Source organism: Bos indicus x Bos taurus, chromosome 7 (genome assembly GCF_003369695.1).
Source record: "Bos indicus x Bos taurus breed Angus x Brahman F1 hybrid chromosome 7, Bos_hybrid_MaternalHap_v2.0, whole genome shotgun sequence".
Lineage (NCBI taxonomy): Eukaryota > Metazoa > Chordata > Mammalia > Artiodactyla > Bovidae > Bos > Bos indicus x Bos taurus.
In genome coordinates this window covers 60,427,908-60,452,822 of record NC_040082.1, presented here as the reverse complement: position 1 = coordinate 60,452,822, position 24,915 = coordinate 60,427,908, and the positions used below count along the sequence as shown (strand labels likewise).

At 41.0% G+C, this 24,915-nt stretch overlaps 1 protein-coding gene across 4 annotated transcripts in view; it reads right to left on the bottom strand.

The window, feature by feature from the left end:
- The window catches only part of SIL1 (SIL1 nucleotide exchange factor), a 256,472-nt gene that overhangs the window by 88,793 nt on the left and 142,764 nt on the right, over positions 1-24,915 (bottom strand). For all 4 annotated transcript variants that reach the window (XM_027546350.1, XM_027546348.1, XM_027546351.1 and 1 more), the window contains exons 4-6: positions 21,385-21,505; positions 12,698-12,797; positions 2,144-2,335 (exon numbers count right to left, since the gene is read on the bottom strand). In XM_027546350.1, the coding sequence (XP_027402151.1) occupies positions 2,144-2,335; positions 12,698-12,797; positions 21,385-21,505 (413 nt within the window). The remainder of the gene's footprint in view (positions 1-2,143; positions 2,336-12,697; positions 12,798-21,384; positions 21,506-24,915) is intronic.

The window sequence follows — 24,915 nt, the reverse complement described above, 5'->3', positions numbered from 1 at the left end:
GGAAAGAGAACCCAGGTCCATTTTCTTCTCTAAAAGGATCACAGACCTGCTATTTGAGGCCTGAGAAAGAATTATGAGCAGAGAGAGATGAAGAGGCCATCCCATAATTCCTGCAGATACAGTACACACTCATCCTCTCTCAACACAAAGGCTGGCAAAATCCTAAAGAATGTCTTTTAGCTTAGTTTATAGAGAACAAGGACGCTGTCATGTGTGGGAGGACGCTGAAGATCTGTATCTTGATGAAGATCTCAAGCAAGCCTTTGATGATGATTACACAGCCCTCCCAGGCCACCATCGCCCCTAGTCTGGATTACTGCAACAGCCTCCTATCTGGTTTTTCTGCCTCTACCCATGCCCTCAGTCTACAGTCTAACTCTCAACACAGCAGCCAGACTTTCTTTAAAAGAAAGTCAGATCAAATGCTTCTGCAACATTCTTCTAATTCTGTCCAATTCCATTCTTTTCTATGGCCCACAAAGTGCTCCATGATCTCCCTCCCATTCTCTCTCTGCGCTTCATCTACTTCTCTCAGCTCCTGCCACATAGTTGTTCCCCAAACACACTAGACATGCTCCCACCTTAGGGCTATGGTACCTACTGTTGCTCCTAACTGAGACCTTCCTTCCCAACACTGCCAATCCTTATCCTGCTCTATTTTTTTATTTTTCAGTAGTATCTATCTCCTTCAAACATATTATTTATAATTTACTTGTTAGGTATGTTTTTTGTCTACCTGCCTCTTCTAGAAGGTAAGCTCCAATTCCATTCACAAATGTATTTTAAGTGCCTGGAACAGTGCCTGGAACTTAACAGGCATGCAATAAATTAATTCATTCAATAAGTGAATGACTTCTCTTGGTTCCTTCTGCTTAGATCCATCTATTCTCTCTTAGGCTTCATTCAGGTAGTACCAGTACCCCGTTGAGAGTCAGAGTATCCAAAACACTAAGAGCACAGAGTTTAGGGTCACACAGACCTTGTTGCTAATCCCAGCTCTACACTAACTGGGTGACTTTGGGCAATCACAAATGTGGCCTGTGCTTTATTTGCCTCAGTTACAAAATGGGATTAACAGCAGTGCCTACTCCAAAGGCAGACATGGAAGTCAATGAATTAATGTGTACAAGGCACTTGACTATATGCCGAGTACATGATAATGCTCAATAAACATTAACTGTTATAATTATGGCACAAATCAGATCAGTTATTTCCCTGCTCCAAACTCTCCAATGGTTCTTAGGATCAAGGATAAAATTACAAAAAGCATGATTTTCTCAAGCCCACCTGTCTCATCCCCTAACCTTTCCACTTTATCTATGCCACTCACCCACTGGTCTCTGTGCTCCAGTCACTCCAGTCTCTACCAGGTCCTTGATCTCACCAACCTCTTCTCTGACTCAGAATTTTTCTACAAGCTGTTTCCTCTGCCTGAAACACTCCAATACAATGGGGCACACTTTTCCTAAAGGGCCTGATAGTAAATATTTTTGGTTTCATGATCCATAATGGTTCACGTCACAACCACTCAACTCTGCCACTGCAATATTAAAATAGTCAAGACAATAAAACAATACATACACAAAGAGATGTGACTGTGTTCCAGTAAAACTTTGTTCACAAAAGTGGGCCAGAGTTTGCCACCCCAAGCTCTAATCTCCCCTCTTTGTCTACTCAACCTCTAATCATCATTTAATGCTTAGCCTAAATGTCACAATCTCAGAGAAGCCTTCCCCAGTATCCCTGACTAGACTAAGTTCCCCCATTATACACTCATCCTTATCATAATCTTAAATTATCTCATTATTAAACTGTTAATTGGTTCATTATTCAATTGTTCACTATTTAATTGCACCCTCTTCCAGACTATAAGCTACATGGAACAAGTATCCCGTCTATTTTACCTCTGCTGTGTCCTCAGTGTTGAAAAATTAAAAGAAGTAGCACTCCGAATGAAATAGAACTTGGCTCTAGTCTCTAAGAAAGTATCTTATACAACAGATAATGGCCTAGATTAAAAATCCTCTATGACTTGAGAGAGAAGTAAAGATGATGACAATATTTTCTTAGGGCCTTGGGCAGAGGGGTTTATTTTTGGAGGTGTTAGTTAAAAGTGAGACCAGTGGACAATGAAATACAATACCTGATGGACATAATATTCGAGATCAAACAGTGCAGCAATCTTCTCTTCCAGGCTGGAGCTGGAACTATTGAACTTGTTGATCAATCGTACCATGATCTGCATGTCTGTCTCAATGACAACATTCAGCTCCTCAAAGTCCTTCTTCAGCTCCTCAATGGGACGGAAGAGCCGCTTAACTTTGGCCTGCCTTTCCTAAGAAGGGTAGCAAAAAGATGATTAATCATCAACTATAGACATCTGCCCAATCAGCCTGTGGTCTGCCATGGATGCCCATCCTCAAAGAACTGCTGCTCCAGGGCACAACCTTCTTTAATCTGTACTTTCCAGGATGCCCAGAGAGAAAGCCCTCAGAATCTACACATATAGCCCTCTGCCACAAGAACTCACTCAAGATTTTCCAAGGTCCACTTATCTCAGCCAGCCTTCCAATGCTCAGGAAGAATGAAAAGTCTCCTTGTAATCACTGAGGTCAGGGTAAACAATTTCAGCTCACCTTCAACCCCTAATCTCACATGGAAAAGCCAAGATCTAAGGTGTAATAATCCATACCTTGGTTCTCTTTCTTCTATAATTAAAGAATATCTTTTGCTTTACCCTACCCATCCAGCAACATTTTAGGGAAACCCAGATACAGGAAACTGTCGGTAAAGAGCTGTCAGAGTGGGAGCAATTTGCTGATGAAAATTAAATCTCTGTCATTACTGTCAATCTAACTACAGGTGTACAATTTGTTCAACTGTTTGAAGTGGCTAAATTACTGTATGTACTATGCTCAAGTCTCAAACAATTTTTGCTCAGTCCCTCTCCACCCCACACACATATAAAGATCTTTAAAATGAAGTTATGTTGGAGGTGAATAAAAGACTTTAATTAGATATTTTATACATGTGACACTTTCTGTTTTCTTCCCAATTTCAGAGGATAGTACTTATAGAGAGAGTCTGAAAGGTCACAGTGGCTTATGTCTCCATCTTCTGAGAATAATTAAAAGGCACGAATATTTATAAAAAGCAGGATGATGAGCAGCTGTCAGCTCCAAATTGCTCATCTATTACCTATGGGTTTTCTCCCCAGTGACAAGCACTCCATTGAACATCAACCAAAGAAATGAATCAGTCTCTCTTAAAAAAGACCATTCCTAGCAGGGCAATCACATCTATGGGATGCTATATTCTTCTCTTTTAGGCTAAAACAGTGAAATGCTCTCCTTCCACCCTGCTAGAGGACTCTGGTGGCCACCAAAGGTCATGTAAAGAGGTCAAGGAAAGCTGAGGGTTGACAGACAAGTGAGCAGGATAAGAAACTAGTTATTTTTGCCTCATGCCTGCATGCCTGGCTCCCAGAAAGGCCTTTAACAAAATTTTTAATTTTGCAATTATTACTACTCAAAGGAAATTACAAAAATAGTAGAGAGTACTATATGCCCTTCATTCAGCTTCCTCCAATGGTAACATTTTATATAACAATACAATGTCAAAAGCAAAAAAGTGACATAGGTGCAATACTATTAACTAGACCACAAGTCTTATTCTGATTCCACCAGCTTTTACATGTACACATTAGCATGCATGTGTGTGTGTCATTCTAGACAGTGTTATCTATAAAGATTCATGTAGCCACCAGAAAATCAAGTTACAGAGCTGTTCCATCACCATCAAATGACTCTACAGTGCTCCTCTATATCTGCACTTTATCCTCTCATCCCTTCTCTCTTATCCCTGTGCCTGGGCAACATTAATTTGCTCTCCATCTCTATAATTCTAGCATTTGGAGACTGTTATACAAATAAAGTCTGTAACTTTTTGAGACTGCCTTTTTACTGAACTTAATGCACTTGAGATGCATTAACTCATTATCCAATTTACTGTAAATATCAATGGTTTATTTATTTTTAATGTTGAATAGTATTCCATTGTACAGATGTTACAATTTAACCATTTACCTGTTGAAGAATGTCTGTTTCCAGGTTTGGAGTATTATGAATAAAACTGCATAAACATTTGTATAAAGATTTTCTTAAAAATAAACCTAAGTTCTTCTTTCTCTGGGATAAATGCCCAAGAGTGTAACTACTGGGTATTTTCCAGAGTAGCTGCACCATTTTATATTCCCACCAATGAAAGACCCAGTTTCTCCACATCTTCAATAGTATTTAGTATTATCATTTTTATTTTAGGCATTCTAATAGATGTATAGTGATACCTTGTGGTGGATTTAATTTGCATATCTGTAACAGCTGATGACATTAGATTTTTTTCATATGATTATTTGCTATCCACATATTCTCTTTGTGAAATGTTTGTTCAGGTCCTCTTCCCATTTTCAAACTGGTTGTTGGTTTTTACTGTTGAGTCTTGAGTGTTCTTTACATATTCTAGATAGATGCAAGTCTTTTATCAGACAGCCCTTGCTTTGTACAGATCTCATATGTACCACTTTCGAATACCACAGTTTACATAATACTAGTCTCCCAACATGACTCAAATTTCAGTTGCCATCATATATTTAACTGCATTAAGTACCAAATTTGCTGCTAGCTCTTCAGTTCATAAATCACTATGTAAATTATATAAATTCCAATCATGAACAGTTGCTGATCACATAATTTATTTCAAAATGTGTCAGTGAATGGCCACTGTGCCCCCATTATTCAATTCATATACAGATGTCAAGTGTGTGGTAGTATGGCTTCCTCGGGATAAAACCATGAAACATTTCATAAAAATGGATAATGAAAAGATAAAACTGAAAACAAAGTTGAAAGCACAGCAAAGAAAAAGAAAGCAGTAACTTTGGCAGTTCAACTATATATTAAACATATATGGAATTAAAGATGATGTCATAATTTTTGCTGCAACTATCAAACATAATTTTAAAAATTTGAGAAAAGGGTAATCTATTATATTTTCCTTTACTTTTATGCACTTCACAGCTCTTTCTTCCCAATGGTCCATGTTTTCTTCTGTGATTATTTCCCTTCTATTTGAAGAACATTCTTCAGTTATTCTTTTAGGTAGGTCTGCTGGTGATAAATTCTTTTACCTTTCTTCTGTGTGAGAGTGTCGTGATTTCCTCCCTTCCACTCCTGAAGGGTATTTTCACCGGCTATAGAATTCTGAGTGAACAGTTCACTTTTTCACCATTTGAAAAATACACCACGTATTTTTGACCTCTGTGATCTCAGATGAAAAAGATGTTATCATTCAAACATTATTCCCTATTGCTAGTATGTGGTTTCTACCTTGCTGCTTTCAAATTATTTTTCTGTCCTTTGTTTTCAGGTTGACTGTGATGCATCATGGTGTTGATTTCTTTGAATTTATCCAATTTAGAATTCACTAAGCTTCATGAACCTGTAGGTTTATGACTTTCACCAATTGGGAGAGTTTTTCATCTCTATTTCTTTGACTATTTTCTCAGACCCATATTATTTCTCCTCTCCTTCTGAGACTCTGTTACACAAATCTTGGATTTTCTGTTACAGTCAGTCCTACAGGTCCTTAACTCACTATTTATTTTTTTCAATCTATTTTCTGTTATTTAGATTAACTTTTATCTGCCTTTAAATCCACTGATTCTGTTCTCTCTCATCTCTATTTTACTATTAAGCCTATGCAGTGATTTTTTCCCTATTTTCAGCTCTAAAATGCCATTTTGTTCTTTATATCTTCTATTTCTTTGCTGAGGTTATCATTTCAGGAGTACACATAATTGCTTGAAGCATTTTTATGATAACTGCCTTAAAATTCTTATTAGATAATACCAACTTACGGGTCATATCACTGCTGGCATCAGTTAACTGTCTTTCTTAAGTCAAGTTTTTATTTTCCTGGTTCTTGGTATCGTGAGATACAATTTAGGTAACCTGGGCATTTTGAGTATTATAAGATTCTGAATTCTACTGAATCTTCCTTTTCAGTAGGCAGTCACACTGTTTAAGTTTACTATCTTGGTTCTCGTCTTCTTGTGAGGTTGTGAACCCAAGCCAATTTAGTTTTCAGAGAATCTGCAGTGTTATTTTGGTCTCCTTGCTCTGTGTGCCCCCCAAAGCTAATCTGAAATCCTGGGCAGTATTCCACACTGTACTTCCATCCTTAAATCTGCTGTTACGTCTGGTCTGTTTCTCTTGTGGATCACTAAGGAGCATTCCTAGAACTTCATTTGCAAAATTCCTTTCTCCATCTTCCTTCCCTCCAAAATCCTACTACCACTCTCTAGTAAGGAGAAGGAAGAACATCATTTGTCCCTGCTGCATACTCAACACTGGGAGCGGAAGTCATTCCTTGACCTCTACTGATATCACCCTGGTGGGGTAACTAAAGCACTGTCTTATCACTGCTGATCTAGGGGTAGAAGTTCAGGTTCCTCATTTATCCCCATTAACACTACCCTAGAGTGGAAAGCAGAATGCTGATTTACACTGCCTTGTTCCCTCCAGATGGAGGTTAGAAGTATAGACTCTCCACTGACCGCACCCTCTGGCATCGCTGCAGCTAAAGCAAGTGGAAAACTACCTTGATGCTGTCAGCAGGGGACAGACATTCAGGTTCCCTTCTTGGCCTCTGCTGACACCACCCCAACAGAAAAAAGCAGACTGCTACACCCCCGTGAGGGATGAAAATCAGGCTCCACACATGGACTCTGCTGGTACCACAGCAGTGGGAGAAGAAGAGAATACTCATCTTTCACTGAGGAGAACGTAGAAATTCAAGCTCTCTGCTCAACATCATGTTGGCTGAGATAGGAGAGCACTGCCTCACACCATCTACTGCCACCAGAGGGGGAGCAAGTTCAGGCTCCCCACTCAGCTTCTGCTGACACCACTCTGGTGAAGGTAAGAGTATAGCTTTGCTCTACCACACAAACTGGAGGTGGAAATCCAAATTCTACATTTAACTTCCACTGGCACTAAGGGAGGTGGAGAGATTTCCACGGTCTTTGGCTAAAAGAGAATAGGTATTGTGAAAAATATTTTTATTAGGCTGCCCTATTCCTGGTTCTTTCTTATAGAGAGCAAGACTTTCTTAGGGCCTTTTTTCTATCTGTACCTGTTGGCATTTCCATGATATAGGCTTCTCCAATATCCACTTTGGGATATTTAGAGAGCAAGAAGAAAGGCAAGAAACTCACTCCCATGTCATCCCTCAAATCCTCAAATTCCAAGGTCCCTGTCTAATCCACCTTCTTCTTCTCACTTTTATCATATTTTTATATTTGCTTTTAATATTATGAAAGCCTTTGGCTGTGTGGATCACAACAAACTGTGGAAAATTCTTCAAGAGATGGGAATACCAGACCACCTTACCTGCCTCTTGAGAAACCTGTATGCCAGTGAAGAAGCAACAGTTAGAATTGGTCATGAACAATGAACTCGTTGAACTGGGAAAGGAGTACATCAAGGCTGTATATTGTCCCCTTGCTTATTTAACTTACATGCAAAGTATATCATGCAAAATGCCAGGCTGGATGAAGCTCAAGCTAGAATCAAGATTGCTGGGAGAAATATCAATAATCTCAGATATGCAGATGACATCACCTTAATGGCAGAAAGCAAAGAGGAACTAAAGAGCCTCTTGATGAAGGTAAAAGAGGAAAGTGAAAAAGCTGGCTTAAAACTCAGCATTCAAAAAAAGAGGTTTACGGCATCCGGTTCCATCACTTCATGGAAAACAGTTGGAGAAACAATGGAAACAGTTACAGACTTTTATTTTCTTGGGCTCCAAAATCACTGCAGATGGTGACTGCAGTCATGAAATTAAAAGAATCTGCTCCTTGGAAGAAAGGCTATGACCAACCTAGACAGCCTGTTAAAAGTAGAAACATCACTTCGCCGACAAAGGTCCATCTAGTCAAAGCTATGGTTTTTCCAATAGTCAGGTATGGATGTGAGAGTTGGACCATTAAGAAGGCTGAGTGCCGAAGAATTGATGCTTTTGAACTGTGGTGCTGGAGGGAGACTCTTTAGAGTCCCTTGGACAGCAAGGAGACCAAACCAGTCAATCCTAAAGGAAATCAATCCTGAATGAATATTCATTGGAAGGACTGATGCTGAAGATGAAGCTACAATAGTTTGGCCATCTGATGTGAAGGACTGACTCATTGGAAAAGACCCTAATACTGGGAAAGATTGAGGCCAGGAGGAGAAGGGGGCAACAAAGGATGAGATGGCTTGATGGCATCACCAACTCAATGGGCATGAGTCTGAGCAAACTCCAGGAGATAGTGAAGGACAGGGAAGTCTGACACAATGTAGTCCAAAGGGTCAGACATGACTTACCAACTGAACAACAAACAACAACAAGAAGAATAGGAAGAAATGAGTCTATTTAATCCTGCCCAGACTCAAAAGTTTAAGATGGCCATATTTTTAAATGGAACAATTTATAGGATACAGCTGAACAACAGTGGACATGATAAAACATAAAGCATCAAGCAATCTGTATGGTAATAAGGGGATAGAGAGATCAGATTCAAAAACAATGACCCAAATCTGTTGGGTGACACAGAGCTTTTCCATAAAGCAAGAGACTCTGGGAAGGACTGATTCACTTAAATCTAATAAGTTACCAATGGATATAATGGAATTGATGCCCTTCCCCCCCCCAAAAAAAATTCATTCAATTGGTAAGATATGACAATATCTCACAGAATTGTCCTTATAAATAGTAAAAGCACATCCTGTACTTGCAAATCACCATGTAAAGATTTTGTTTAAAGATTGATAAAAAGTATGATGGTATCTGCAGCCAGGAGCTGGAGACATGTAAGAAACTCCCCAACCTACTTCAAGTCAATTTATTTGCCAGTCCCAGTACATTGGCAGGTGGCTGAGTCAGTCCAGGAAGGATACAAATGAAAGTGAAAAAAGGACCCCAGGACTCAGTACCTCGGTGAAGAAACTAACAACCTAAGCACCACAGAAGTAAAGAAAGAGCGTGGCAGGCACAGGTCAGAAGAGGCAGCTGACACCAATCAGATGGAACAGGGGTGTCACATTTTGCTGCCATTATTGGGGTCTCTTGCAGAGAGAGAGAATTATTTTTAATTGCAAAAAACAGCAACTGAAAACTTAGATAATCTCTTGCTTTTACACTTAAAAAATATTTTTATAATATTCATACTTTTCTATACTAATTGAATTATGAGATAAGAATACCACTAAAGAGAGTAAAGAGAAGAGACGGGGTGCAGGTGGTCTTCCATCCACAGAGAAAACATGGAACAAGGGCTGATTTTTATGTTCCCATCTGCCCCATGTGGAGCTCATGGTGAGAGAATGAGTGGGAATGAGCCCAAGCCCTTAACACAGGAATACCGATCTCTGCTCCAGGCACCTAGGAATGCACTACTCTCCTTTGCTGGCCTCACCTTCACCAGGTAGGGGGTTTGCTTTCCCTCACACCTCTCCACCCCTGCAGTTAATACACACCTGCAGTAGGATATAATTTTACGCATCACCTTCCTTCACCACTACTGCTGCCATCCTGCTACTCACCTTCTCTTACCATGCGCACTCTTCATATTGAGATACAACTTTGGTAAGATGAGTAAAAACACGGAGGCTTGGCTTGTACATTAACACTTCCTCCTGAGGTCCTCTCTCTCTCTCTCTCACACACACACACACACGTCCGTCTGTCTCAGAAATACTTAGTTCTGAAGGATCTAAAGCTTCCTTCACTAACACACAGACTGTCAAAAATCTGGTGTTGCCTCTCTAAGATACTGCAAGAATTCTGGGATGAGAGCAGAGATAAGAAAAGCAGAGGGAATTGTGAAGAGGAGGGGGAGGAGGGAGAACATAAAAAGGTCTGCAAGGCAGCCACTGGAGGAAGTTCTTTCAAGGACAGGACTCAAGCAGAAATGTTAAGGACTGATTTTTAACATTCTCTGGCTATCACATGACCTCATGATCCATATAAGAATAAGTCTTTGTTCTGATAGGTCAGGATCCACGAACCAGACATTAGGGACATAGCCAAGGGGCTGCAACTCTGCCTGTTTCTCCTTCTCATTCCCTAATACTTTGTACATAAATTTAAGAGTTGGAAGAAACCTCAGCCATCTTGTCCCAGCCCCATACTGTACATTTAAGGGATCTGAGGTCTGGAAAAGGTTTGCTACGTGTTCAAAGGACAAGGACTTGGGCTTCTTCCTTCCTGGTCTAGGTCCCATCCTTTAAACTTGTGTCTAACTCAAGTGTAAGTGAGGAGATGTGAGTTCTAATCTCTGTTCCCCTAATTGATGTTTGTGGTAATGCAGAGTATGGCTATCTGTGCTCCATGCTTCAGTTTTCCCAAATATGTAATCAGATCAAATCAGTCGCTCAGTCGTGTCCAACTCTTTGCGACCCCAAGAATCGCAGCACTCCAGCCCTCCCTGTCCATCACCAACTCCTGGAGTTCACTCAGACTCACGTCCATCAAGTCAGTGATGCCATCCAGCCATCTCATCCTCTGTCGTCCCCTTCTCCTGCCCCCAATCCCTCCCAGCATCAGAGTCTTTTCCAATGAGTCAACTCTTCGTGTGAGGTGGCCAAAGTACTGGAGTTTCAGCTTTAGCATCATTCCTTCCAAAGAAATCCCAGGGCTGATCTCCTTCAGAATGGACTGGTTGGATCTCCTTGCAGTCCAAGGGACTCTCAAGAGTCTTCTCCAACACCACAGTTCAAAAGCATCAATTCTTCAGCGCTTAGCTTTCTTAACAGTCCAACTCTCACATCCATACATGACCACAGGGAAAACCATAGCCTTGACGAGACTAACCTTTGTTGGCAAAGTAATGTCTCTGCTTTTGAATATGCTATCTAGGTTGGTCATAACTTTCCTTCCAAGGAGTAAGCGTCTTTTAATTTCATGGCTGCAGTCACCATCTGCAGTGATTTTGGAGCCCAGAAAAATAAAGTCTGACACTGTTTCCACTGTCTCCCCATCTATTTCCCATGCAGTGATGGGACCGGATGCCATGATCTTCGTTTTCTGAATGTTGAGCTTTAAGCCAACCTTTTCACTCTCCACTTTCACTTTCATCAAGAGGCTTTTGAGTTCCTCTTCACTTTCTGCCATAAGGGTGGTGTCATCTGCATATATGAGGTTATTGATATTTCTCCCGGCTGTCTTGATTCCAGCTTGTGTTTCTTCCAGTCCAGCGTTTCTCATGATGTACTCTGCAGATAAGTTAAATGAGCAGGGTGACAATATACAGCCTTGACGTACTCCTTTTCCTATTTGCAAACAGTCTGTTGTTCCATGTCCAGTTCTAACTGTTGCTTCCTGAACTGCATACAGATTTCTCAAGAGGCAGATCAGGTGGTCTGGTATTCCCATCTCTTTCAGAATTTTCCACAGTTTATTGTGATCCACACAGTCAAAGGCTTTGGCATAGTCAATAAAGCAGAAGTAGATGTTTTTCTGGAACTCTCTTGCTTTTTCCATGATCCAGTGGATGTTGGCAATTTGATCTCTGGTTCCTCTGCCTTTTCTAAAACCAGCTTGAACATCTGGAAGTTCACGGTTCACGTATTACTGAAGCCTGGCTTGGAGAATTTTGAGCATTACTTTACTAGCGTGTGAGATGAGTGCAATTGTGTGGTAGTTTGAGTATTCTTTGGCATTGCCTTTCTTTGGGATTGGAATGAAAACTGACCTTTTCCAGTCCTGTGGCCACTGCTGAGTTTTCCAAATTTGCTGGCATATTGAGTGCAGCACTTTCACAGCATCAACTTTCAGGATTTGGAATAGCTCAACTGGAATTCCATCACCTCCACTAACTTTGTTCGTAGTGATGCTTTCTAAGGCCCACTTGACTTCACATTCCAGGATGTCTGGCTCTAGGTCAGTGATCACACCATCGTGATTATCTGGGTCATGAAGATCTTTTTTGTACAGTTCTTCTGTGTATTCTTGCCACCTCTTGTTAATATCTTCTGCTTCTGTTAGGTCCATACCAGTTCTGTCCTTTATCAAGCCCATCTTTGCATGAAATGTCCCTCTGGTATCTCTAATTTTCTTGGAGAGATCTCTAGTCTTTCCCATTCTGTTGTTTTCCTCTATTTTTTTGAACTGATCACTGAAGAAGGCTTTCTTATCTCTTCTTGCTATTCTTTGGAACTTTGCATTCAGATGTTTATATCTTTCCTTTTCTCCTTTGCTTTTCACTTCTCTTCTCTTCACAGCTATTTGTAAGGCCTCCCCAAACAGCCATTTTGCTTTTTTGCATTTCTTTTCCATGGGGATGGTCTTGATCCCTGTCTCCTGTACAATGTCACGAACCTCATTCCACAGTTCATCAGGCACTCTTATCTATCAGATCTAGGCCCTTAAATCTATTTCTCACTTCCATTGTATAATCTGAATCCTAATGAAACGATGACAGAAATGCTCCCAGAAATTTATTAAGAGTCCACAAAAGGTTACTTATTTGGCTTCCTTAAATTATTTTGCAATATTATTGTTATTATTACCCATGTTTATTGCTAAAGCTTTAGGAAACACTGACTCCCTTTCATGTCATTTTTCAGGATGGTATGAACTCACTATAAGCAATATTACCAACCTGGTCTTCCTTTGAATTTTCCATCTCTGCCCCCTCCTTGAATTTTGCCAGTGCGTTCTTGAGGTCCTGAGATGTATAGGTATTGGTGTTGATGTCCAGTCTGTCCAAAGAGAAGTTGAGAGTCATGAGGTGGGTATCATCTTTCCCAAGAAAGAACACCCTTCTGGATGGCTGGCACTCCAAGGCCAGCTAAGCCAGGCTAACTCACAGGACACTACCCACCTTTGCCATGGGTCAGCCAGAAGTCTAACCTTGATGATCTCACCTTGAAGCTAGAGGAGGAAAGAGCTAAAGATGGGGTCACTTCATAAAAGAGGAGAAAATGGCATGGGGCTGACAGAAGCCCACTGTGGACAGAGAGCTCTCTGCCAGTTACTCAGGCAGAAGCAAGTCTGCAATGTCTGTGCAATGCTGCTCTCTCAGCAGGTGCCAGAGTAAGACCTTCTGGGGGACAATGGGGCACAGACAGAGGACATAACATGTACCGTATATATAAAATCTTCTCCCGCCCAAGTGTGTGCCTAACCTGATTTGACAAGCCAATCTATCTTTACAAAAACAGGCTGAATAAATTCATACCTTTAAGACAAACCCCTGAGCACAGACTATGTGCAGGGAGTACGAGTCAACCTGACAAAGGAATGGGTTTGAGATATGAAGAACTAAAACCAAGGCCAGCCTCCAAGGAGAGGGACGAAAGGAACCAAGGTGGACATAATGTCAGGAAGCTGGCAGAGACTAGAGTGGTATCTTCAGAAACAGTCCTGGAGCTAATCCAAGCCACAATTCATCTTGACTGGAGAGAAGGCATTTGTGGGGCAGCGGGGTGGAAGGCAGGTTTTGCCACCAGCACTCATTTCAGTTCAGTGAACAGAGGTAAGGAACAGTGATACATACAGACAAAGGGAAGTGTGGAATGTGGACTGTGCATGGCAAGACTGTCCGGCTGGCAGTGTGGGGAGAGGGTGGTCCAGGTATCCCTGGGGATACAGCAGAGATCGGGGAAGAAGGGGCTAGTGGACCACTCTCTCTGTTCCAGGTAAGATGAGTACCTCAGTCTTATGGCCCAAGATCCTAGCCAGCCTCAGCTCTCATGAGAGGGTCTGTCTTTGATTCATCTCAGGGACCCCTTATAGAGCCCTCAGAAAAACACTTGACTTCTTTAAACTCCAATCCTCCTAAACTAAATAATATTAGTTAATAATTCCCATTTACAGAGCACTTAACCATGTGTCAGGCTCTGTGTCAATCCTTTAAAACTAGTATTTCATTCAAATCATTACCACAGTCCTACCAAATAGGACAGACAACACCTCTCCTGTCAGAGAATCACCCACTGCTAGCCGCAAGAGAATGCCACTGCCTTGATCCTTACTCTGAAGAGGGTGTGAAGTATTTAGGGCTATAACTTTTTAAATTTATTTATTTTTAATTGGAGAATAATTGCTTTGTAATATTGTGTTGGTTTTTTCCAGCCATAGGTACACTATGTCCTCTCCCTCTGAACCTCCCTCCCACATCCCACCCCATCCCACCTCTCTAGGTTGTCACAGAGCACGAGGTTTGAGCTCCCTGCATCATACAGCAAATTCTCACTGGCTATCTATTTTACATGTGGTTATGTATATATTTCAATGCCTCTCTCTCAATTCATCCCAACCTCTGCAACCCCCACTGTGTCAACAGGCCTGTTCTCTAATGTCTGCATCTCCACTGCTGCCCTGCTAATAGGTTCATCAGTACCATTTTTCTAGATTCCACATTATATGTATTAACATATGACGTTTTTCTCCGACTTACTTCACTCTGTATAATAGGTTCTAGGTTCCTCCATCTCATTAGAACTGTACGTGTTCCTTTTATGGCTGAGTAATATTCTATAGTATATAAGTATCACAACTTCTTTATCTATTCGTCTACAGACATCTAGGTTGCTTCTGTGTCTGAGCTATTGTGAATAGTGCTGCAATAAACATTGGGGTACATGTGTCTTTTTCGATTATAGTTTCCTCATGGTATATGTACAAGGCTGTAAGGAGCAGATTCTCTCCTCCTTTCTCCAAGACTTAGGATTAACCCCATCGTGTCTACTACATCTCTATTTACTGTATAAAGTCCCACTCTCCCAAGCCATCCATAATCACCCACTCTTAGCCCTAGCTGCTGCTACTGCTGCTAAGTCACTTCAGTTGTGTCTGACTCTGTGCGACCCGATAGACGGAAGCCCACAAGATTCCCCCGTCCCTGCAATTCTCCAGGCAAGAACACTGGAGTGGGTTGTCATTTCCTTCTCCAATGCATGAAAGTGAAAAGTGAAAGTGAAGTCGCTCAGTCGTGCCCGACTCTTCGAGACCCCATGGACTGCACCTCCGTCCATGGGATTTTCCAGGCAAGAGTACTTGTAGCCCCAGCTACACACACACAAATGTACATGTGTGCCTGCATGCGCACAGGCACATGTACAACTATCCTCAGCTGGTATTCTCATTTTATTCTTCACTAAGAAAAACAGATGTTATCATCAATAACTCATTCATCTTCCCATCATCCATTCTATATACCAGTTCAGTTCAGTTGCTCAGTCGTGTCCGACTCTTTGCGATCCCATGAACTGCAGCACGTCAGGCATCCCTGTCTATATACCAACCTGCACCTAAATCTACATTTTCTGCTTTCCCTACTATTAAAAAGGATGACAGTGTTCCTGCCCCTGTTGCACTTAGGGTAGAGATCCCACTTGCCTTTTCAAAACCTTTAACTCCCAAAATTATACCACACTCCCACCTGCCTGCATCATCAGCTTTTCCTTTGGTTGGAGTATTCCCATCAGCATACCAACACCCCTTTGACTCCACAATCTCTAATTATCATGCCATTTCTCTGCTTCTGTTCAGATTAAGTAAAACTTTATGAACACATTGTTTTCATTCACTATCCATACCTCCTTGAATGCTAGATTGCCATATGCATCAACCTGGATTTTGTTCCCAAAACTCCACTAAAACTTCTCATCAAAATTACCAATAATCAATGGTCAAATCCAATGGATTCTTCACTAGTGCCTGTTCCTCAACCACCCAGCAGCATTTACACAGTTCACCCCTCCCTCCTTGAAACACTCTCCTTTCCTGGCTTTTTGTTGCCACATTCTCTGGGATTTTTCCTCTTCCTTGCTCCTTCTCTAACTCTTCTTGCTGGTTCCTTATCTCTTACCTGAATCCTATATGCTGCAACACCTCAGAGTTCAATCTTGAACAATCTTTTCTCTATCTCTACATTCTCCGTGTGTGTGTGTGTGTGCGCGCGCGTGTCTCAGTCATGTCCAACTCTTTGTGACCCCATGGACTGTAGCCCACCACACTCCTCTATCCAAGGAATTCTCCAGGCAAGAATACTGGAGTGGGTTGCCATTCCCTTCTCCAAGGGATCTTCCCAACCCAGGGATCGAACCTGGGTCTCCTGCATTGCAGGCAGATTCTTTACTGTCTGAGCCACCAGGGAAGCCCCTCTAGTATTCTTGCCTGGAGAATTCCCTGGACAGAAGAGCCTGGTGAGCTCTAGTCCATGGGTCACAAAGAGTCAGACACAACTGAGCGACTAACACTCTCCCCTAGATAATTCAAAATATCTATCAGGCAGTGATGCCTAAAATTACATCTTTGACCCAAACCCTTCCCTGAGTACCAGCCAGACTCCTGTACAACTACTGATACATCTTGGATCTTTAACAGCCACCTGAGACTTATTACACCTAAACCATAGGTCTTGACAGTTCTCTCCATAAATGTGTCCCCCTCTCAATCTTTTCTATTTCAATAAATAGTACCTTCCAGTACCTGGTTATGCAAATCCCAAATGAGGCTTTACCTGAACCCCTACTCCCCTTTTTCCAACCCCTAAATTGTAAAGCTATTGCTGCTGCCTCCAAATTAAATCTCCAATTCATCCACTCTTTGTTACACACCACAGACTAAACCACCTCACCCACTTAAATGACATTCCAATTGTCTCTGTTCATCTCTTGTCCACCTTCAATCTATCCTCGGTATACATAGCAAATATAATGATCTTGCTAAATTACATTAAATAATTCTCCTACCCAAAATCCTCCAATGGCTCACCATTACAATTCTACTTAAATGAAGAACATTCAACATGCTCCTCAAAATTCCACATGATTAGGCCCCTCATACCTTTCCAATCTCATCTCATATTAGTCTTCTTCCTTCTCCTACCCATTAATCACCCTGATCATTTTCCTTTTTCTTGAACTTGACAAAGCCCTTTCCTTAACAAAGCCAGGAACTCTTCTTGTTTCTTCTGACTGAATTGCTCTAACTCTAACCCTATAAAATTAACCTCTTGCATGACTAAGTGCCCCTTATCCTTCAGGTCTCAGGCTTTGACAAGGTCTTCTCAAACCGTCCTTTCTATTGGGTTGCCCAAAAAGGTTGTTGGGTTATTCACAAGATGGTACAGAAAAACCTGAATGAACTTTTGGGCCAATCCAATAGCCTCCATCAGGGATTTATCACCTCATTTCTTCCCTAGTATTTATTATAATCTATAATTACCTTACTTGCATACTTATTTCTCTTTTCCTGCTTGCCAGCCTCAATAAAGCTAGAGTCTTGTCTGTTTTATTTACTACTGTATCCCCAATGCCTGGCACACAGGCACTCAATAGGTCTTTTGTGAAATGAATGGTGGAATAAGTAAATGGTCCTATCCATGGCCCACTCCCTTAACTATTATACCATATGATACTGTGGTAAATGCTCTCAACAGGGCTTCCTACATGGCTCAATGGTTAAGAATCCACCTGTCAATACAGAGACACAGGAGACGCAGGTTCAATCCCTGGGTCAAGAAAATCTCCTGGAGGAGGAAATGGCAACCCACTCCAGCATTCTTGCCTGGAAAAATCCATGGACAGAGGAGTCTGGAGGGCTTGAGTCCATGGGCTCACAAAGAGTCAGACAGGACTTAGCAATTAAACACACACAAACAAATACACAACCCAATATGGAACAACTTGGATGCAGTTTGGTCCTCTAAATGTAAGAGGATGACTCAAAAAGCTGATTGTTCCAAGGCAAAAAAAGTACTATGGAGAAGTTGACAGGGATACAGACTAAAACCAATGAAGATGGCAATGTCTAATACACAAATAGCAAGAGGAACACCAGTTGAGAGCCAACTGTACACTGAACTCAGCAAGTGCCCAGAGACCCCTCTGGGACAAGTCAGAGTAAGGAGACCTCTTCTGGGCTTTAGATGTCACAGAAACTGTAGCTCTAGGTAGCAGTGTGGCCAGTCACATGCCCAGCAGGACTAGTGGAGAAGCTGCTGTGGATTAGGCTGAATGGACTATCCCATCTCTCTAGCCAGTGGTCCTTAACTTCACAGGATCACCAACTTCTTCGACAGACTGATGGAAAGCTGTGGGTCTTGTTTCTCAAAACAGTTAAGTCAGTAAACAAAATATTGTAACAATTTGAAAATTAGCCCTGCCCTTTGGTCTCTGTTCCCATTCCAGGACTGAAGAAGCAGGAAGACACTGTGAAGTGGAATTAAAGGAGCACAGAAGGAGGTTCATTGCAAGAGGAGAAAGTCACCACCAGAGACTCACTGAGCTCACAGCACTGAACACCCTCAACCACCTTGTCAATGTCTTTGGGTTTCTGTTCAAACAGATTTGTTGCTACCTATAAACACTGAGAAGGAAGAAGACATGTCCAGCTTACCCTGGAGGACATTCCAAGGCAGAGCCCTCAGAAACATTTCAAAGGAGAAAAGTAAAGAGGCAGAAGTAGGAATGAATATTCCTCTCTCATGGTGTCTCTACTATAGACCACATGGATGGTTCTCTTTCTAGTCTAAAAAGACAGGAGCAACAGGTGAAGCAGTAAATGCTCCTACTGATGATCTGGTGGCTCAGAGGGTAAAGCGTCTACCTGCAATGCAGGAGACCTAGGTTTGATCCCTGGGTCGGGAAGATCCCTTGGGGAAGAAATGGCAACCCAATTCAATACTCTTGCCTGGAAAATCCCATGGACAGAGGAGCCTGGTGGGCTACAGTCCATGGGGTCGCAAAGAGTTGGACACGACTGAGCGACGTCACTTTCTTTCTTTCTTTCTTTCTTTCTTTCTTTCTTTCTTTCTTTCTTTCTTTCACTGATGATCTATGTATGGCCAGGTATTGGAGAAATTACTTTTCATAATATTAAAACCAACAAATATTAATAAAAAAGCACCAAACTTCCCAAGTTCCTAACTCAATATTCTTAAACCAGGGAAAAAATAGGTTTTTTACTCAAAAATAATACTTGGCTTAGATGTGAGAAAAGACTTTCTAAATACTTTGAGACACTCTCCCTAAATACTTTGAGACACTGAAAGATGTATATGCATGCTAGAAATGGAGGGATATTGACAGGGGTTACAACAATGAGATTTGATTCTTTCTTTGATGGTTCTGAGAAAGTAATCATCATATAATCTGTGTTACTCCAGGTACATGCCCATCTGGAGAGGCAGGGAAAAATAAAGATCCGTCCCAGTTTGAGGTGACTATAAGGACGACAAATAGCTCCTTATTTTACAGATCATAATACAAAATAGAATTTTCTGATAGTGAAAAATGCCCAAATCTGAATAAGCTATTTTGTGATCTTGTGAGTGCCACATGGACAGGATGGATGACCTTTTGCCAGGTCCCCTTCTGCCTCATCTCTAACTTCAATATATTGCTAAAATAATAAAAATCCAAGGACTGAGTAACACTAACCTTGCTCAATCCATGATTGATTCCCAATACTTACATGAACAGGCATATCTCAGAAATATTAAGGGACTGGTTACAGACCATCACAATAAAGTAAATATTGCAATAAAGTAAGTCACATCAGTTTTTTGGTGCATAGAAGCTATGTTTACACTATAGTCTATTAAGTGTGCAACAGCATTATGTCTAAAAAAACAAGTATATACCTTAATTAAAAAATACATGACAAAAACAATATAAGCCAAAAAACCAATTACAATAGTTACATCAAAGATCTAATCAAAGAACTAATCATAGATCACCATAACAAATATAATATTAATGAAAAAGTTTGAAATATTTGAATAATTGAAGAATTACCAAAATGTGACACAAAGACATGAAGTGAGCAAATGCTGTTGGAAAATGGTAGCAATAGACTTGCTCAACATAGGGTTACCACAAATCTTCAATTTGTGAAAAATGCAGTATCTGAGAAGTGCAACAAAGTGAGGCACAATAAAACGAGACATGGCCATATTAGAACAGGGACAGGAAACTATTTGTAATAACCAGATAATATTGTGGGCCTTATGGGACGATTTTCCCAACTACTCAACTCTGCCAGTGCAGCAGGAAATCAGCCATGGACAATACATAAATGAAGGAACATGGTTATATTCCAATAAAACTTTAAGTATGGACGCTGAAATCCAAATTTCACATAATTTTATTCAGTCATGAAATATTATTTTTTTTTCGACCATAAAACACCATTAACAACCACATAACTTGTGGGTCATACAAAAACAGGGATTAGCCCCAATATTTTGCAGCAGGCCATAATTTACTGGTCCTTGTGTTAGAAACTTTATGGTTGGTATTTATACTGACCTTTCAAACTGCACAATTCCAACAGCCCCTATAACCCCATGCCTCAGCCTCCTCCTCCCTTACACAGGAAATAGCAAGCAAAGAAAACTTTTAAGTCAAAAAGAAAAAAAAAAAAAAACATAAAAATAGAGACTATGAATTGCCCAAAGGTAAATCAACTAAACTGATTATTACAAAGTAGGCAATTCTTACCACTGGAGAACTTTTATACTATAAGAAAGCCTGTTTTAAGACGAAAAGTTACTCTGAATTAAAGACTTTAAAATGCAATTTTATTATCCACCAAGGAAGTATTACTGTAAAGCAGAAGGCCTAACAGGCCTGTTTTAATGAATAGATGACTCATCTGGAATCAGCGCATTAATTGTTGGGATTCAAATGGGTGCTCTTAAAGTACTGGGAAAAAAGACTTCATTTTTAAAGCAGGTTAAGCATTCCCCTACAGCCTTTTTTTAAAGTATCAGTTTGCTTTGCAAACTATTTCTTTCCAAAGACCATAGAAATAAACATCCATAAAACCCTGAAATATTTATCATAAACTCTAAGCTATTAAATTTCAAAAAATTTTAAATCCACATGTATTTGGGCAAGAAATAATACATTAAGTGGAACTGATGAACCTATCTGCATGGAAGGGCTAGAGATACAGATGTAAAGAATGGTCACAGGGTGGGAAGGAGAGGGTGGGACGAATTGAGAGAGTAGCACTGACATATATACATCACCATGTATAAAACAGATAACTAGTGGGAAGCTGCTGTGCGGCACAGGGAGCTCAGCCAGGTGCTCTGTGGCGACCTACAGCGGTGGGATGGGAGTGGAGGGTGAGTGGGAGGCTCAAGAAGGAGGGGATACATATACACATACAGCTGATTCAAGCAGATGTACAGCAAAAACTAACAACACTGTAAAGCAATTATACTCCAATTTAAAAATTAATTTTAAAAAAGGAACAATACATTGTCATTACTTTCAGCATTATAGGGTCAATGCTGTCAGTCTCCTAGTCCCAGGCTTGACACTGTACCTTTTGCCTTTTTTCAACCCTTTCAAATTAGTTTGAAACTTGTCCTCATCGTGGAGTTTCACTTCCCTTGCCCCAGTCTGGAGATTCAGCCGCACGTGGGATCCTGCAGGAACAGCCTGACCTAGAAGCGATGAAGACAGAGAAGGCTTATGAGGTATATGGTACTTGGAGCGACACTGCAACATGAAAAATTCTTTCAAGGGAAGCATACAGCACAAGTTCTCTCGGAATGTTCAGGTAAATCCTGAGCGTAAAAGAGCAATGATGTAACAAGAATTCAAGTTTTCTCAATTCTGGGAAGATGATAGTGAACTACAAGCTACACCAACCACTGTGCCTCCATCAGAGAACCAAGGAGCCAAGGAATCACCAGGCCAAGACAACTGTTTTCTGTTCCTGCCATCACACTTCAGCAGGGAGTTTCTTTACCTTAGACTAAAAATTAAAAGCCAAGTTGAGTACATAAGTGTATGTGTGTGATGATCCACTTCTAACCTCAAATCCATCCATAAGGCTTCAAGATTTTTTTAAAAAGGTATGTTCAAGTAGAACGGGAAAACCTTTCTCTGCAGAGGCTCCCTGAATAAGGTTAAGTCAGGTGTTAAATGACATAAGAAGTGAGACTCAGACTGGGGAAAAAGTGAATCCCAAATAGATGGAGTCCTTCATGCAAAGATTCAGACTCAGAAACTGACAGGATGCATTCAAGAGGCAAGGAACAGAAGAGGCCAGAAGAACTGGAAGGACTGTGGAGGCTGATAGCTTGAAGCACTACTTAAAGCCCAGTTTGGGGTAGGAAAATAAAAGTAATGGCTGAGGAAGTTGGTTCTTCGAAGAGAGGAGGCCAAATCCTGGCAAAAACAACAAAAAACTAATAACTTCTATTCTATTCCTATGACCATGGGCTAAGAGGTAACTTCTTTAATATTAACCCCATCTTTAAGGAAGTTCCCTGGTGGTCTAGCAGTTAGGATTTGGTGCTTTCACTGCTGTGGCCCCAGGTTCAACCCCTGGTCTTCAATTGAGATCCCAAAGCCATGCACGACAAACAAACAAAAAAATCCCATCTCCAAATGTATGAAGCTAAGCAGATCATCTTTGATATTCTCTCTACTTTACATTTCCCATATCCAATCAATCTCCCAAATCTCATGTTTTTCCTGCCATGTCTCTCTTGAATTTACATCCTTCTCTCTGTCTTCCCCACCACTGCCCTTAGAACCATCACCATCTCTCTTCCAGATACTCCCAAAGCTTTCCAACTGCCCTCTACTAACTATAATTACCTCCTAATCAAACTACTCTTTACAATGAATGATTTTTTTTTTTCCAAAATACAAATCTGATGATGTCATTCCCCCACCTCAAACCTTTTAGTGACTTCCTACAGTTCTTATGGATGAAAATCCTCACACTGGTCAACAAGGCCCTGTTTAGTATCTAGCCATTGCCTGCCTCTTCAAACCTGTCCACTACTCATTCCCCATGCTCTAGGCCACAATGGCCTTTTTCCATTCCACAAAAGGAACCATGCTTCCTCCTACCACAGGGCATTTCACCTGCTGTTCCCTTTACCCAGAACACTCCTTCCAACCCCAGCCTCCATCTCTTCATTCTTCCAATCCCATCTGAGAAGCTGAGAGGCATCCTGTATTTCCCCAGACCAGATCTGGCTGCCCCCCAAAGGCTTTCACAACACCATGACCATTTTTCTTTTTCTTTTTTTGACCACACTTGACAGATCTTAGTTCTTAGGCAGCTTGAGGGAGCTTAGTTCTCCCACCAGGAATTAAACCCAGGGCTACAGCAGTGAAACCACTGAATCCTAACTATTGGACCACCAGGGAACTCTTTACCATGACCCTTTTACTCAATCACATTTATCACAATCAATAGTTATATCTTAAGTTTTTTATTTATCTGGCTAATAAAAATGCTCACCATTTTATTCTCAGGGTCTATCACATATCCAAGCATATGGCATATCCTCAGTAACTATTTGTTAAGTGAAAAATTAAAAATGGAAGTGAGAAAATCCTAGAGTTATCTAGTAGTATAAGGAAATGACAACAAAGATTTTTACTAGGGCAAGTAGATTCATAATAATCAGTAGTCATGTTGATAGTTATTTTTAGTAGTAATTTATACTAATACCAGTAAGAATAATAGTAACAATAATAATACCTTGAATTTTCAGACTTTTGATCAAAAGTAGAAATAAAAAAGAGAAAAAGTACATGACTTTAAAAGTTCAAGAAAATAACAAGTTAGACTGTGCTAAACTGGCCAAGGAAGAGATTAGGATCTCATGTGAATCAATTTATTTTATTTAGGGAAAATTCCAAAATTACTCCCTTCACATAAGCCACCACAGGGGGCAAGAGCAACCACAATAACATTAACTTAAAATATGGGTTACGCTCATTTAAAATACATGAAACCAGCCGCAGCAGCAGTGGCAGAAGCAACAGAAAACCCAGTATTTCAAATGTTTCCACCCCACTGGGAAAAAGGCCAAGTTAGAGATAAAGTGTGATCTAACCTGCTTCCTTCTAGAGCCTCTGTGAAGGGAGCGGAATACTGGAGAAGAACGGAGCAGAGCCAAAAAGTCACAAGATACACTTAAGGACTGGGAGGTAGAGGAGAAGGGGATAATCAGAAAATAAGACAGGAACCCAGAAAGGCAAAAAGGCCTGCAAAGCCTGCAGTGTCTGTTTCCCTAACATTAGCTCCCTGAGGGGGAAAAATATGAGTGGTAGATTGTATCACTGTTACCAGTTCTGTTCCATCCACCCCCTGTGCTGTGTGACCTCACAGTCCCTCCTACTAGGAGTAGTTTCTCACCCTTTGACTTTGGACTTGGCCTATGACATGCTTTAGTCAGCAGGATGTTAGCAAATGTGCCACAGAGGTTTGAAATGTGTTTGTGTGTTTGGCTTCTCTCAGAATTGTGTATCACTGTGAGAAGAACATGCTCTACAAGCATTCTGGTCCAAGAGGGATGAGAGACCCATGGAGCAGATGTGGACCCAAATTGCAGACTGGAGCTGAGCCCAACCATGGTCAGCCAAGTCTAGCCCATCTGCAGACATGTGAGCAAGAATAAATGACTGGATATCTTTTTAAAACCTTTTACTTTGAATTACTTTTAAACTTCAGTTCAGTTCAGTAGCTCAGTCGCGTCCGACTCTTTGTGACCTCATGAATCGCAGCACGCCAGGCCTTCCTGTCCATCACCAACTCCCGGAGTTTACCCAAACTCATGTCCATCGAGTCGATGATGCCATCCAGCCATCTCACCCTCTGTCGTCCCCTTCTCCTCCTGCCCCCAATCCCTCCCAGCATCAGGGTATTTTCCAATGAGTCAACTCTTCGTATGAGGTGGCCAAAGTATTGGAGTTTCAGCTTCAGCATCAGTCCTTCCAATGAACACTCAGGAATGATCTTCTTTAGAATGGACTGGTTGGATCTCCTTGCAGTCCAAGGGACTCTCAAGAGTCTTCTCCAACACCACAGTTCAAAAGCATCAAT